Genomic DNA, 16,993 nt, shown 5'->3' with positions numbered 1-16,993 from the left:
CTAATAAGGTTAAGTTTTGAAGTGCCTACCTACCACTTTCAAGTTTCATGATGTTTAAAAATTAGTTTTGACTCTAAAGCTGTACATATCATGTGTTGTTTTTTCATTTAAAACTTCCATCATCTTCCAGTAAATATCATTGCATTTTTTTTTCATCTTGTACTTTCTTAATTCCAAATTTCTAAAGATGAAAGAATGAGATGATGAGTAACCTTCATCTTTACTCAGGAGAAATTTAGTATATTGAATCATATTATAGTTAATTAATAACATGAGTCTGTGTTTACCTTGAGTTTTGAAATATATCTACTTGATGTTTTTGTAACTTTACCTTATGAAAATAGGTGATAGAAATCATCGTTCTTTCCGCATGCAAGGGCAGGGACAGTTTTCAAACAATCAGAACCAACCTCGGTGCACTTTGAAAGAAGAATACTAAAACTTTTTTTTAAATTTCTCCGTTGATTTGGGAGAGAGAGAAAGAGAGTGGAAGAAATAGGGAAGGGAGAGGGAGGAGAGAGAAGCATCAACTCGTTTCACTTAGTTGTTCTATTTAGTTGTGTATTTGTTGATTGCTTCTCCTACATGCTCTGACCAGAAGTCAAACACACAACTTCAGGCACACGGTTGATGCATTATTCACTGAGCCACCTGGTCAGGGCTAATAGTACTTTCTTAGTTGAACAAAAGAACAAGCAGTTTGTTTAAAAATAATTCACCTTATATCTATGTGTTTATCTTATTGTGTTTCCAAATTTACCTTTAAACTTTTATAGGCTGCAATAGGATCTGTAGCTTTGGACACAGCAAGATCACATGGAGAGAGACAGTTAGAAGAATATGGAATGGATGTGTTGACAGTGGCATTTTTGGCCATCCTTATCACAGCCCCAATTGGAAGTCTACTGATCGGTTTGCTGGGCCCCAGGCTTCTCCAGAAAGCTGAGCCTCAAAATCAAGGTGAAGAAGTTTAAGAAGAGACTTTTATACAAGTGTAGAGGTGAAAAGAAAGAATGCTGAATATAATGATTACAAAGCTGCTAACAAAGGCTGCTTTTATCAAGGTAGATACTGAAATATACTGCTCACAAAAATTAGGGGATATTTGATTGTTTCATATTCATTTTGAGATATCCCCTAATTTTTGTGAGAAGTATATGTAGTGTTTAAGCTGAAAATGTAATAGAACCAAAAATGTGTCTATTTCTTTAAACAGCATTTTTAGCCATTACCTTTTCCATGTGGTGATGTTCTGCATCTCCAACCTGATCTCTCTGCCTTCTTCTTCTTTTTCTTTTTTCAAACACCCTTCGTCGTAGGGACATATACACTTAGATGTATTACCACAATGTAAAGTTCACATGGGACTGACAAAGTTCAGAATCCTGTTCTACTAGCCAGTAGCTTTCTCTGACTCACTGTTAACTCACAGCTTCACAATTCATGGTCACCCAGCCTCTCAGGTTTTGAGTTGGCTCTTCTTTTTTTGGCTCCTCTTTTCTGTTTTTAAATACCCTAATCCATGCCTTCATCAGTTTCTACTGTCACTTTCCCTGCTAATCTGCCTCACCTCCATTTCTACCCCTTTTATTTTATTTTTTTTTAATTTATTTTATTTTATTTTTTTTACAGAGAGAGAGAGTCAGAGAGAGGGATAGACAAGGACAGACAGACAGGAACGGAGAGATGAGAAGCATCAATCATTAGTTTTTCGTTGCGCATTGCAACACCTTAGTTGTTCATTGATTGCCTTCTCATACGTGCCTTGACCATGGGCCTTCAGCAGAGCAAGTAACCCCTTGCTCAAGCCAGTGACCTTGGGTCGAAGCTGGTGAACTTTTTTCTCAAACCAGATGAGCCGCACTCAAGCTGAAGACCTCGAGGTCTCAAACCTGGGTCTTCCACATCCCAGTCTGACGCTCTGTCCACTGCGCCACCACTTGGTCAGGCTTAAAGTATTCTTTTTGTTTATTTTTTACAGAGACAGAGAGAGAGTCAGAGAGCGAGACAGACAGGAACGGAGAGATGAGAAGCATCAATCATTAGTTTTTCGTTGTGCATTGCGACACCTTAGTTGTTTATTGATTGCTTTCTCATAAGTGCCTTGACCATGGGCCTTCAGCAGACTGAATAACCCCTTGCTCGAGCCAGTGACCTTGGGTCAAAGCTAGTGAACTTTTTTCTCAAACCAGATGAGCCCGCACTCAATCTGGCAACCTCGAGGTCTCGAACCTGGGTCCTTCACATCCCAGGCTGACGCTCTATCCACTGTGCCACCGCCTGGTCAGGCCATTTCTACCCCTTTTAGTATAACTGATTGGTCTTACCAAGATATTAAAATACACAAAATATCTTCATTGGTTCTTCCTCTTGCACCTATCTAGATGACAGAAGACCTTATCCTGACTCCTAGCTGGCTACCCAGAATCCTGCCACTTCAGTGGCTCATCTGAGTTAGCCTCCCCCTATGGAATGCCCTGTCCAACCCTTTCTTTTCTTTTCTTTTTTTTTTTTTTTTTTTTTTTTTTTTTTTGTATTTTTTTGAAGTGAGAAGCAGGCAGGCAGAGAGACAGACTCCCACATGTGTCCTACCGGGATCCACCCAGCATGCCCACCAGGGGGCGATGCTCTGCCCATCTAGGGTGTTGCTCCACTGGAACCGAAGCCATTCTGGCACCTGAGGTGGAGGCCATGGAGCGGTCCTCAGCACCCAGGCCAACTTTGCTCCCATGGAGCCTTGGCTGTGGGAGGGGAAGAGGGAGATTTAGAGAAAGGAGAGGGGGAAGGATGGAGAAGCAGATGGGCGCTTCTCCTATGTGCCCTGGCGGGAATCAAACCCAGGATATCCACACACTGGGCTGACACTCTACCACTGAGCCAACTGGCCAGGACCCAGCCCTATCTTATTTGTTTCAGGCTCTTCCTGTTCTCTAGATGAGAGATAGCTAATTTTCAAATCTATGCCAACCTCATGATTATCAATTAATCAATAAAAGGTAAGCTGCTATAATGAAGAAACAAAAAATACAGTACTTAAAAGAAATAGAAATTTATTTCCCTGTCATTGAACTGGCTGGTTGATGTTGACAGAGTTACTCTGTTCATGAGGTAACTCAGACGTGTCTGGAGGCTCTGCAGTGCCCCAGCTTAGGATACAGGTGAAAGATGCAGATGAAAGATGATTTCTCCCCTGTTTCCTTTCTAACTCTGAGGGAAAAGGATAAAAGAAAGTCTAAGGCAAGCAATTTCTTTTAAGGAAGTGATGTGAAGGTGGACACATGTCTCCTTTACATTTTTTTGGTGATGCCCATACCGGCTGTGAGGAGGCTGAGAAACATTCACATAGCTAGGAAGAAGGAAATATTATGGAGCCAGAGGTACCATTGTGTTGAAAGTTGCCATCACCTACTAGCATACTGTTGCATTTTAACAAGGGCTTTCTAAAGATAGTACCTTTAACAAAGGAGTGACTTCTGTGGCAGGATTTTCAGACATTGGGAAATGCCAGCAGAGAAGCTATTAGAGGAAAAATTTATCTGCATTGGTCACATGTTATCCTGCTTACTCAACAGACAGTCTCTGCTTTTCTGTATCACCTGTAAGTTCCACTTTTACTATTGGTTAACTCCTGCTTACTTGCTAGGATAGTCCTGTTCAAATACAGTTTTATAGCTTTTATCATGTTGTTTGTATACATGAATAATTTATTACTTTCTTGTCATATCCCATCTAAACTCTTTAACCTAGAATTCAAAATTCTATCTAATCTTGAAGTATATACTTAATATATATAAAATGAATAGATTATGAATATTCTAATCCCAACTGATCTGCATACAACCTGTCCATACCTTCCTTGTCATTAGATTACCATCCCAGCCCCTCCCACCATGACTTTCACTCTATTCAAAACTAACTTAATTTATATTAAGTTAACATAACATGAAGGCATAAGAGGCTTCATTTTTATGTCAGTTTGACTCTGGTTCTCTATGACTATGGCTATGGTACTCTCTTAATGTGTATGTTGGACTAAATTAATATCAAGGTTCAGGTGAAGCTTTCAAATTGAACATCATTGGTTAGGTGTATCTTCGTGGTAGCAGCATAAACTTAATGCTCATCTAGGTCTCTACTTTCACAGGCTCTGAAACTAGATTCATTCAACAAATATTCACGAAAGCCTTTGGTGGTCCAGGCACATCATCAAATCTAATGTTTTTTGTCCTTACAGATCTGACAGTTTGAGAGAGGAGACAGACAATTCAACAATAGCCACAAAAATAGTATAAGTGCTGTTATGCAGAAAGTCCAAGGGTGCTAGGGAGCTCGTAGCAGGAGCACCCACCCACCCAGGGGGTGATGTAGTTTGGGCTCAGCTTCAGAGAAAGTAGGGCCTTAGCCAGGACATGGGGAATGATTAGGACTTAGAAAGCAAGAGGCATGAGAGGTGGAAGGATGTTTCAGTTAGTGCTTGTTCCCATGTTCTCCAGGTAACAAGCTTTGAATACTTATTAACTTGTACAAAATACAGTTAGTATAAATAAATGAGAATGTTGTTATACATACTCAAGGTCCCAAAGAACAATTAGAAATGGAAATTCACAGAATGTAGAAATAGTTGAGCTCATTAAGCCACTGCCAACAGCCAATTCCATTTTGCAGAGCATGCAACAAGTTCTTTGCTACTTCTGCTCGGTAGATAGCCACCATCTAAATCTTTCTGACTCTCTGTCCAATATTGGCCTCATCAGGACTCACCATGTCACCACCTGGTAAGTCACAGCTCTTGACTTGGTTGGTGATCACCAAGTTAACTTGATACAGAGTATTGACGCAGGCCAACCAAACTTACCAAATTCCGACCACACCGATGGAAAAAATTATCCTTATATTCAGGTCTCTAAAAGAGGGGTGTATGCACCCTACACATACTTCTGTCAGGGCACTCATAACCCGTTTTTATGTAGTTTGTTTACATGTTTGTCTCCTCTTATATCATCCAGTTGTGGGTGTGAGCCTTGTCTTGGTCATCCTCGGCACTTTCCACAGGGCCTGGAACACAGTAGGCGTTTAAGATGTGTTTACAGACTATCTCAGTGAGGGATCATCTTCCACTGTGGAAAACTACCTAGCACATGACAGTTCAGATCTTATCTGTTTCATCTGACTTAGCTCAGGCTGTATAACTAAATACCATAGACTGGATGGCTTAAACAACAAACATGTATTTTCTCACAGTTCTGGAGGCAGAAAGACCCAACACAAAGGTGCCAGTATAATCAGGCTCTGTAGAGGACTCTCCTCCTGGCTTGCCCATGGCCTTCCCTTTGCTGTGTCCTCACATGGTAGGAAAAGTGATGGCGATGGGGTAGAGTGTGTCAATTCTTTTGTGTCTCTTCTTATAAGGATACTGATCACATCATCAAGGCCCTACCCTGATGACCTCACCTAAACCTAATTATCTCCCAAAGGCCCCAACTCCAAATATCATCACACTGGGGATTAGGGCTTCAGAATATGAATTGGCAGGAGGATGGGGGGATAGGGAGGACATAGTTCAGTCCAGAGCAGGGGTGTTGTACTTCTAAGAATGGTGCTAAATAAACACTGAAAACTCTTGTTCATCAATGCTTTTTTATTCCTATGGTCAGTGCCATTCTTACCCCTCTGAAAAGTTTTTTTTTAGATAGACTGATTAGGTTCCAGATCTTTATTTTCACATTTCAATGTTATTCTGTTTGGAATTAACGCCAAATAACCTTGATTGGACTTGGGTGTCCTCAAGATTTCTTGAGCTGTACATTTGTAAAAAAAAATATCATCCAATACATTCTTTTAAAATAGCATTGATTTTTTTTATTATAAAATACTGTATTTTAATTACAGAAAATTTAGAACACAGAAAAGTACAAGAAAAAAACTGAAACTACTCTTAATGTAAATAGCCATTTTATTTGGATTCTTTTTTTGTGAAAGAGACAGGGAGAGAGACAGAGAGAGAGATAGGGACAGACAGACAAGAAGGGAGAGAGATGACAAGCATCAATTCTTTGATGCAGCACCTTAGTTGTCATTTGATTGCTTTCTCATATGTGCCTTGACTGGGGCTACAGCAGAGCGAGTGACCCCTTGCTGAAGCCAGCAACCTTGGATTCAAGCCATTGACCTTTGGCTTCAAGCCAGCAACCTTTGGGCTTAAGCTAACGACCTTTGGGCTCAAGCCAGCAACCATGGGGTCATGTCTATGATCCCATGCTCAAGCGAGCAACCCCACATTCAAACTGGTGAGCCCGCGCTCAAGCCAGTGACCTCAGGGTTTCGAACCTGGGTCCTCCATATCCTAGTCTGACGCTCTATGCACTGAGCCATCACCTGGTCAAGTTTATTTGGATTCTTTTAAATTTTAATCTGTGGTTCTGAGGGATATATTCTCCACTGAATTAGCTGGTGAAAGTTAACATAAACACAGGGGTGGGCAAAAGTAGGCTTACACTTGTTCCTATGGAAAGACATGCAAGTTATGATTATTACAATAGCATTATTAACTCAAAAGAATGTCACTACCACTGTAAACCTAGTCTTTGCTCACCTCTTTACATTTGAGTTCTTTGAAGATATATAGATGAATTTTTATTATATATAATGAATGTTAAGCCTTCCAAAAATTATTTACCTGGTAATGTTCAAATATTCATTTTGCAATGAATAAACAAAAATCCCTGCCATCATGGAGCTTCTGTTTTAAAGTCCATTCATTTACTCTCTCAAAATATATTTATAACACGTCTGCTATATGCCAGGCATTATACTAACTACTGGAGGATACAGTAATGAACAGGATATTTAAGTACTCTTTTTTTTGGGGGGGGGGGTTTGCATTTTTCTGAAGCTGGAAACAGGGAGAGACAGTCAGACAGACTCCCGCATGCACCCGACCGGGATCCACCCGGCACGCCCACCAGGGGCGACGCTCTGCCCACCAGGGGGCGATGCTTGCCCATCCTGGGCATCGCCATGTTGCAACCAGAGCCACTCTAGCGCCTGAGGCAGAGGCCACAGAGCCATCCCCAGCGCCCGGGCCATCTTTGCTCCAATGGAGCCTTGGCTGCGGGAGGGGAAGAGAGAGAGGCAGAGAGGAAGGTGCGGCGGAGGGGTGGAGGAGCAAATGGGCGCTTCTCCTGTGTGCCCTGGCCAGGAATCGAACCCCGGTCCTCCCCACTCTAGGCCGACGCTCTACCGCTGAGCCAACCGGCCAGGGCTAAGTACTCTGTTTTTAATGGAACTTGAATTCTAGTGGGAAGGTGAACCTGGGAAATACAAATGTGAATAAGACAAAATACTTGTCTTCAAGAACCTTAGAAGGAAGTAAGATATATACAAATAGCTATAATCCAAAGGAATGATTTAAACATGTTCTTGAGGATCTAAGATGGTGACGGAATAGGTGGATATTATACTCACCTCCTCCTAGGACCAAACTGGAATTACAACCAAAATATAGAACCATCAACCAGAATAACCAACTGAAGAGTAGCTGAAGAGAAATCTTATAACCAAGGATTTACATAAGAAGCCACATCTAGACTGGTAGAAAGAGCAGAGATACAAAAAGGGCTACCCTGCTCCCATGGGCAGCAGCTGAGATTCTAGAGGGATGTCTCAGGTGTGGGGTACCCCCTAAAAAGCATGGGTCTCAACCCTAAGCCAGGCCTCTCAGCCTAGAGCACCAGAAAAGAGAAGAGGCACCCACATAACATCTGGCTGTGAAAATTAGCAGGGTTTCTATCTACCAAGGAGAGACAGCAGTCTTCTAGAGACACAGGTGCCCTCTTAATGGGCCAATGCATAAAATCTCATTCACAGCCACTCATCCTGGGCTCCAGCAGAGGGAGGATAGAGCAGACTAGAATCATGTGAGCGGAGTCTGCAGTTTGCGGCTCTAGGGAGAGACCTAAAGAGACAGCTGTCAGACCCCTGTGCTGAGTCCCTCTCCCACACCACAGATGCCATCTCTCTTGAGTGGAGCTTGCCCTTCCATTCAGCATGAGCCTGGGGGTGGGGTTTAATAGCCCTACCAGTCACAGGCAGCATCTGACATTGGCCTACACCATAGTCTCTGATCCTCCCAGTCCATCAGCTGATGGTCAAAACCACATACAAACAGGCCAATAGCAATCAAGACTCAATTACAACAGGAGGGGCCATAAAATCCACACAGGGACATTGCTGGAGCACCCAGCTCAGGTGATCAAGGAGACTGCACCACCAGGTCCACAGGGCACTTAATACATGAGGCCACCCTATCAAGATGAGGAGTCATAGCAGATCTACCTAACACTTAGAAACAAACACAGAGAAATGCCAAAATAGAAAGCAAAGAAACATGCCCAACTTAAAAGAACAGAAGAAATCTCCAGAAAAGGAGCTAAATGAAATGGAGGCAAGCAATTTACCAGGTATAGAATTGAAAGAATGGTTATAAGGACGGATGCTCAAGGAACTCAGAACTTCAAAAAAGAGAAAACAAGCATAAAAAAGGCCATAAGAACAATATATAGAACCAGTTCCACAGAAAGAATCTGAAATGAAGAATACACTAAGAGAAATAAACAGTCAGTTGAATAAAGCAGAGGACTGAATCAGCAACTTGGAAGAAAAGGTAGCAGAAAATATCCAATCAGAGAAGCAAAAATAAATACAATTTATACAAAAGAAGATAGTTTAAGAGATCTTTGGGACATTAAGCATAATAACATCTACATCATCTGGGTACCAGGAGGAGGAGAGCGCGAGCAAGGGATTGAGAACCAATTTGAAGAAATAATGATTGAAAACTGCAAGTCCAGGAAGCACAGGGAGTCTCAAACAAGATGAACCCAAACAGGCCCACAACAAGACATATCATAATTAAATGGCAAAGAGAGAACCTTAAAAGTAGCAAGAGAAAAACAGTTACCTACAAGAGAATTTCATAGACTGTCAGCTGATTTCTCTGCAGAAACATTTTAGGCCAGAAGAGATTGGCATGAAATATTCAAAGTGATGAAAAGCAAGGACCTATAACCAAGAATACCTCACCCAGCAAGGCTATCATTTATATTAAAGGAGAAATAAAGAGCTTTCCAGGCAAGAAAAAGCTAAAGAAGTTTGTTACCACCAAACCAGTTTTACAAGAAAATTTAAAGGTTCTTCTTTGAGAAGAAGATAAAAAATAAAGGAATGTAGTTATAAAGAATAAAATGGCAATAAACACATACCAATTAATGCTCACTTTAAATGTAAGTTGCTTAAATGCTCTAATCAAAAGACATAGGGTAGCTGAATGGATAAGAAAACCAGATCCGTATTATAAGAGACCCAATTCTGAACAAAGGATGTACACAGACTAAAAGTAAAGGAATGGAAAATGATTTCATGCAAATAGAAGTGATATATATATATAAAAAAGTTGGGGTAGCAATACTTACATCTAACAGACTATAAAACAAATTCTGTAGTAAGAGACAAAGAACACTACATAATGATAAAGGGATCAAACCAACAAGAGTATACAACCCTTATAAACATATATGCACCCAATATATGAGCACCTAAATATGTAAAGTAAATCTTGATGGACATAAAGGAGAAAAAGACAGTAAGATATAGTAAGAGCTTTTAACACCCCATTGACACTAATGGATAGATCTTCCAGACAGTAGATCAACAAGGAAACAGTGATCTTAAATGACACACTAGATCAGATCAATTTAATTGATATCTTCAGAACATTTTATGTCAAGCAGAGATTATACATTTTTTCAAGTGTATATGGAATATTTTCTAGGATAAACCTATGTTACTACACAAAACAATTATCAATAAATTTAAGAAGATCGAAATCATATTAAGCATCTTCGCTGACTATACTGATATAAACTAGTAATTTAAAAAAGACTAAAAAGCACAAAAATATAGAGGCTAAAATAATAGTCACTGGGTTAACACTGAGAACAAGGGAAAAATCAAAAGAACCTTGAAACAAATAAAAATGAGAACAGTACAACCCAAAATCTATGAAATACAGTGAAAGTGGTCCTAAGAGGGAAATTCTTAACATTACAGGCCTAATTAAAGAAACAAGAAAAATCTCAAATAATCTAACTTTAGACTTAGAGGAACTAGAAAAAACCCCAGTAAACAAAGATCAAAGTTAGTAGAAGAATAAAGATCCAAACAGAAGTAAATGAATAGAGTCTAAAAAACAAGACAAAATATCAATGAAACCAAGAGTTGGTTCTTTGAATAGATAAACAAGAATGGCACAACTTTAGCCAGACTCATCAAGAAAAAAAGACCCAAATAAATAAAATCAGAAATTAAAGAGAAGAAATAACATCTGACACCAAAGAAATACAAAAAACTAAGAAAATATTACAAACAACTATATGCTAACAAATTGGACAATCTAGACAAAATGGATAAATTTCTAGAAACATACAATCTTATAAAATTGAATCAGGAAGAATCAGAAAACCTAAATAGACAAATTACAACTAATGAAATTGAAGCAGTAATCAAAATCTCCCAGCAAACAAAAGTCCTGCACCAGATGGCTTCACAGGAGAATTTTACCAAACATTTAAAGAACTAAATCCTATCTTTCTCAAACTATTTTAAGAAGCCAGCATTATCCTAATTCCAAAAGCAGATAAAGCAACTACAAAAAAAAAAAATTATAAGCCAAGATCTCTGAAAAACATAGATGCAGAAATCCTCAAGCAAATATTACCAAACCAGATCCAGCAATACATTATAAAAATCATACAACATGATCAAGAGGGATTTTTTCCATGAATGCAAGGTTGATACACTACCCACAAATCAATACACATGATATAGCACATAAACAAAATGAAGTATCAAAACCACATGATATCAATAGATGCAGAAAAAGTATTTGATAAAATCTAGCACCCATGATAAAAACTCTCAGCAAAGTGGGAATAGAGGGAACATACCTCAACATAATAAAGGCTGTATATAACACCCACAGCTAATGTTATACTCAATAGGCAAAAACCACAAGTGTTTCTCTTAAAATTGGAAAGAAAACAAAGGTGTCTACTTTCATCATTCTAATTCAACATAGTACTGAAAGTCCTAACCACAGCAATCAGAAAAGAAGAAGAAATAAAAGGCATCCAAATTGGAAAGGAAGAAGTAAAACTGTCATTAATTGCAGATTAGATGATTCTGTATATAAGGAATCCTAAAAATTCCACCAAAAAACTACCAGAATTGATAAATGAATTAAGTAAAGTAGCAGAATACCAAATATATATCCAGAAATCAGTTGAATTTTTATACACCAATAGTGAACTATCAGAAAGGGAAATTAAGCTTGACCAGGCGGTGGTGCAGTGATTAGAGTGTCAGACAGGGATGTGGAAGACCCATGTTCGAGACTCTGAGGTTGCCAGCTTGAGCACAGGCTCATCTGGCTTGAGCAAAAAGCTCACCAGCTTGAACCCAAGGTCGCTGGCTCAAGCAAGGGGTTACTCGGTCTGCTGAAGTCCTGTGGTCAAGGCACATATGAGAAAGCAATCAATGAACAACTAAAGTGTCACAACAAAAAACTGATGATTGATGCTTCTCATCTCTCTCTATTCTTGTCTGTCTGTCCCTGTCTATCCCTCTCTCTGACTCTCTCTCTCTGTCCCTGTAAAAAAAATAAAAAAGAAAGGGAAACTAAGAAAACATTCCCATCTACAATTGCATAAAAAAAAAGTACCTAGTAATAAATTTAACCAATGATGTAAAAGACCTGTATTCAGAAAAGTATAAGACACTGAAGAAAAAAAATTGAAAAAGATGCAAATAAGTGGAAGCGTGTACCATGTTCATAGATTGGAAGAATTAACATCATTTGAATGTCCATACTACGCAAAGCAATCTATAGATTCAGTGTAATTCCCGTCAAGATACCAATGGCATATTTTACAAAACTAAAACAAATATTCCAAAACTTTATATGAAACCACAAAAGACTCAGAATAGCCACAGCCATCTTGAGAAAGAAGAACAAAGTTGGAGGAATCACACTACCTGATATTAAACTCACTACAAGGTTATAGTAATCAAAATGGCATGGTACTGGCATAAAAATAGGCACAATGTGCAATGGAACAGAATAGTGAGTCTAGAAATAAACTCAAGCCTACATGGTCAATTAATATTAGAGAAAGGAGGCAAGAACTCTATACAATGGGGTAAAGATAGTATATTCAATAAATGGTGTTGAAAAACTTGGAAAGATAGGTGCAAAAAAACAAAAAAAAACTATACCACCTTCTTACACTATACACAAGAATAATTCAAATGAATTAAAGACTTAAATGTAAGGCTCAAAACCACAAAAATCCTAGGAGAAAACACAGTAAAATCTCAGACTTTTCTCATAGTAATATTTTTTTCTGATATATGTCTTCAGGCAAGAAAAACAAAAGATAAAATATACAAATGGGACTACATAAAACTAAAAAGTTTTTGCACAGCAAAGAAAACCATCAACAAAAAATATAAAGACAACCCACTGAATGGGAAAACATACTCACTAGTGATACACCTGATAAGGGGTAAATATCTAAAATTTATAAAGAACTTAGAAAACTCAACACCAAAAAAAATAAAAACCCCAAAACAATCCTATTAAAAAATGAGCAGAGGTCCTAGCCGGTTGTCTCAGCGGTAGAGCATTGGCAGGTGTGTGGAAGTCCTGGGTTCTATTCCCAGTCAGGGCACACAGGAGAGGCACTCATCTGCTTCTCCACCCTTCCCCCTCTCCTTCCTCTCTGTCTCTCTCTTCCCCTCCCACAGTCAAGGCTCCATTGGAGCAAAGTTGGCCTGGGCGCTAAGAATGGCTCCATGGTCTCCACCTCAGACACTAGAATCACTAGAATGGCTCTGGCCACAACGGAGCAATGCCCTAGATGGGCAGAGCATCACCCCCTCGTGGGCATGCCAGGTGGATCCCTGTCAGGTGCATGCGGGAGTCTGTCTGACTGCCTCCCCACTTCTAACTTCAGAAAAATACAAAAAAAATTAAAAATGAGCAGAGAACCTGAATAGTCACTTCTCTAAAGAGGACATACAGATGACCAATAGACATTAAAAAAAAGATATTCAACATCACTAATCATCAGAGAAATGCAAATTAAAACCAAAATGAGATATTACCTCCACCTGTCTGAATGGCTATCATCAATCAATAAACAAAATGTCTTGGTGAGGATATGGAGAAAAGGGAACACTCATGCACTGTTGGTGGGAATCCAGATTGGTGAAGCCTCTGTGGAAAACAATATAGAGTTTGCTCAAAATTTAAAAATGAAATTGCCTTATAACCCAGAATTTATCAGAATGAAATATGACCGAGAATATTCTTGGAACATATTCAAAGAAACTTGAAATCCTAATTTGAAAGACTATATGCACCTCTTTGTTCACTGCAGTATTATTATTTTTATTTATAAATAATTTTTTATTTTAATGGGGTGACATCAATAAATTAGGGTACATATATTCAAAGAAAACATTTCCAGGTTATCTTGTCATTCAGTTCTGCTGCATACCCATCACCCAAAGAGAGATCGTCCTCCGTCACCCTCTATCCAGTTTTTTTTTGTACCCCTCCCCCTCCCCTTCCCCCTCTTCCTCCTTCCCTCCCCCACCCCCCGTAACCACCACACTCCTGTCCATGTCTCTTAGTCTCGCTTTTATGTCCCACCAATGTATGGAATCCTGCCAGTTCTTGTTTTTTTCTGATTCGCTTATTTCACTCCGCATAATGTTATCAAGATTCCACCATTCTGCTGTAAGTGATCCGATATCATCATTTCCTCCAACTGAATAGTATACCACGGTGTACATGTGCCCTATCTTCTTTATCCAGTGCTCTATTTTTTTTTACAGTGATTAAAAGCCTTTAAGCAAACTCTTGGCCAATACAGCAAGAATCCATAAAAGAGTAGTGTCCTTAACATGTTCACCAAGTCCAAGTTGGCCCCATCACCATGCCAAATCCCTGAGAAATGCAACCCAACCACAGTTCAGTCTGTTAGGAGCTGTCACAGGGAGCAGGAGTCCAGGAAAAGTCCACACAGGAAAAGTCTGCATGGCGCTGGAATTGTCACCATTCTATACTTTGCAGCTCATGTCCAAGTCCCAATGACAGCTGCTTCTAGCTGGTAATGATTCAGGTAGACTGGAAACATTGCAGTATTATTTATGATAGCTAAGATTTGGAAGCAGTCCAAGTATCCATTGTAGATGAGTGGATTAAAAACCTGTGGTACATTTATTCAATGGAATAATAGTACTGTATGTAAAAAAAAGAAGGAAATCTTACCCTTTGTAATAGCATGGACGGACCTGGAGAGTATTATACTAATTGAAATAAACTAGTCAGAGAAAAACAAGTAGCATATGATTTCACTCATATGTGGAATCTAATGAACAAAACAAACTAACCAATGAAACAGAAACAGATTCATAGATACAGAGCACAAACTGACAGCTCTCAGAGGGGTGGAGGATTGAGGGACTGTATAAAAAAGGGGAAGCGATAAGCAAAAAGCAAAAACAAAACTCATAGAGAAACAGCAGCTTGGTGATTACCAGAGGAAAAGGGCGATGGAAGGAGGTAGAACAGAGTAGAGGGGGGATAAGTGGTAAGGAAATGATACTTGCCTTGGGGTGGTGAACACAAAATACACAGATAGTTTATTATAGAATTGTATACCTGAAGCATATATAATTTTGTTGACCAATGTCACCCCCAATAAATTTAATTTTTTGAAATAGTGTTCTCAGTCAGGAGAACTTATTAGAGGAGGTGATACTTGAATTGAACCTTTAAGAGTGGATATGGGCCCTGGCCATTTGGCTCAGTGGTACAGCGTCAGCCTGGCATGTGGAAGTCCTGGGTTTGATTTCTGGCCAGGGCACAGAGGAGAAGTGCCCATCTGCTTCTAAAACCCTTCCCCCTCTCCTTTCTATCTCTTTCTTCCCCTCCCACAGCCAAGGCTACACCGGAACAAAGTTGGCCCAGGCACTGAGGATGGCTCCATGGCCTCCACCTCAGGTGCTAGAATGGCTCTGGTTGTAACAGAGCAACGCCCCAGATGGGCCAAGCATCGCCCCCCTAGTAGGCATGCTGGGTGGATCCTGGTCGGGTGCATGCGGGAGTTTGTCTCTCTGCCTCCCTGCTTCTCACTTTAGAAAAATACAAAAAACAAAAAGTGGATATGATTTGGATGCATGGGTTAATATTAGTAAGTAAGGAGAAGAAAGGAACAAGTTCTACGTGAAAGGCCAGCATGTTAGCAGTTTGAAAATAGCAAAGCCTGGAATATAGTAAATGATCGGCACTTAAGATTGATAAAGAAAATAGTGATAAGACTGCAAGTGAAAATTGTCACTTAAATCATACCAAACTTTCATTTTTTATTGAAGTGATTTCAGAAGTTTGGAACCATTTATAAAGAAGATATTTTTAAAACTATTTTCAGCTCTGGCTGATGGTTCAGTGGATAGAGCGTCAGCCCAGCGTATGAACATCCCAGGTTTGATTCCCTGTCAGGGCACACAGGAGAAAGTGACCATCTCTTTCTCCCACCCATCCCTCTCCTCTTTCCTTCTTCCCTTCTTCCCCTCCCACAGCCAGAGACTCAATTGGTTCAAGCATGGCCCCAGGTGCTGAGAATAGCTCCGTTGGAGCAGATCAGCTTCAGATGCTAAAAATAACTTAGTATTCCAGCACTGGCCCTAGATGGGGTTGCTGGGTGGATCCCAGTTGGGGCGCATGCAGGAGTCTGCCTCACTATCTCCCCTCCTCTCTCACCTAAAACAAAAAGAACAAACAAACATAAACCAAAATAAAAGCTATTTTTATTATTCCAAATTTAGTGAAAAATACTGTCATGAATAAGGTTCCCCTTTTTCCTCAAAAGGTTTTTGCTTTCAATGACATTGTTGCAAATATAACCAATTTAATTAGTTTAAGTTACTATTAATGTTTTTACAAAAAAAGGAATCAGATGTTTTTTAAGATATTTTTTATTTCATTTTCCCCCTAACCACTATTTGATTTTTATCATATTGTCTTTAAATAAATGAAGGTCATTTGTGAAATGCTCCAGAACATATATTTGTATAAATAATTGTGTAATTCTCTGTAACATGTGGGAATTACTAATGCCATTTTGGGAGCAAATAATTCACTTCTTTTGCTTAACTAACTCAAATCTGGCCTGAGCCCTCTGCCTGCTGAGAATTCCAAAACTCCATTTGTTGATGTGCCCTTCACCTTCCTTGACCTTAAAGCACTTACCCTCCAGCAGTTCATTTCATTTGGGGTACAGAGTAGTATACTTTCATTTAGTATAAATATTTCCTGGAGAGTCAAATTCCTCTCAAGGTCCTACTTCACTAGTCTACCATTTGTCTCTCCTCCCAGTATGCTTGGAAATCTACCTGCTTTTCCCTTCCCTACTATCAGAATGAGAACAAAGCATTTCCTTATAATCAGATAAGGAAATCACATAAACTCTATAATCACACAAGACCTTGTCTACTCCTAAAGCAGGGGAGAAAATAACTTTAATCCTTGCTGAGATAGGTACACCACACTGAAGTTGACAGGAGCTTATAATAAAAAGAATATTTCATATTTGTTCACCCAAGAAAGAGTTAATTTGAATCAACCTTAATGATAAATAATAAAAAAAAAAGAACACTCCCAACAGATGGAATAACTAGGAAAAGACATGGAAGCAAAGAAAAATACAATGTGTGCAGGAGTAAAAGTTGTCTGGAGTATCAAGAGAAAAAGAAAAATCAGATAGAAAAGGGAAGTTTGTCTTTCTAAGCAGTTTGACCTTTTTCCAATCAGTTGTTTTCGTCTATATTTCAGTAAGTCTGTGGATTCATGCCATTAGAGGAAACTTTG

At 39.3% G+C, this 16,993-nt stretch overlaps 1 protein-coding gene across 1 annotated transcript in view; it reads left to right on the top strand.

Annotated features, from left to right (window-relative positions):
- SLC9B2 (solute carrier family 9 member B2) overlaps positions 1–6,717 on the top strand; it is a 61,476-nt gene extending 54,759 nt beyond the window's left edge. The window contains exon 12 of the mRNA XM_066385102.1: positions 777–6,717. Coding sequence (XP_066241199.1) covers positions 777–974 — 198 coding nt within the window. The 3' untranslated portion in view covers positions 975–6,717. The remainder of the gene's footprint in view (positions 1–776) is intronic.
- The last annotated feature ends 10,276 nt before the right edge of the window (positions 6,718–16,993 follow it).

Source organism: Saccopteryx leptura, chromosome 5 (genome assembly GCF_036850995.1).
Source record: "Saccopteryx leptura isolate mSacLep1 chromosome 5, mSacLep1_pri_phased_curated, whole genome shotgun sequence".
Classification (NCBI taxonomy): Eukaryota; Metazoa; Chordata; class Mammalia; order Chiroptera; family Emballonuridae; genus Saccopteryx; species Saccopteryx leptura.
The sequence above is the reverse complement of the archived record's forward strand: the minus strand, read 5'-3'. Positions and strand labels throughout refer to the sequence as shown.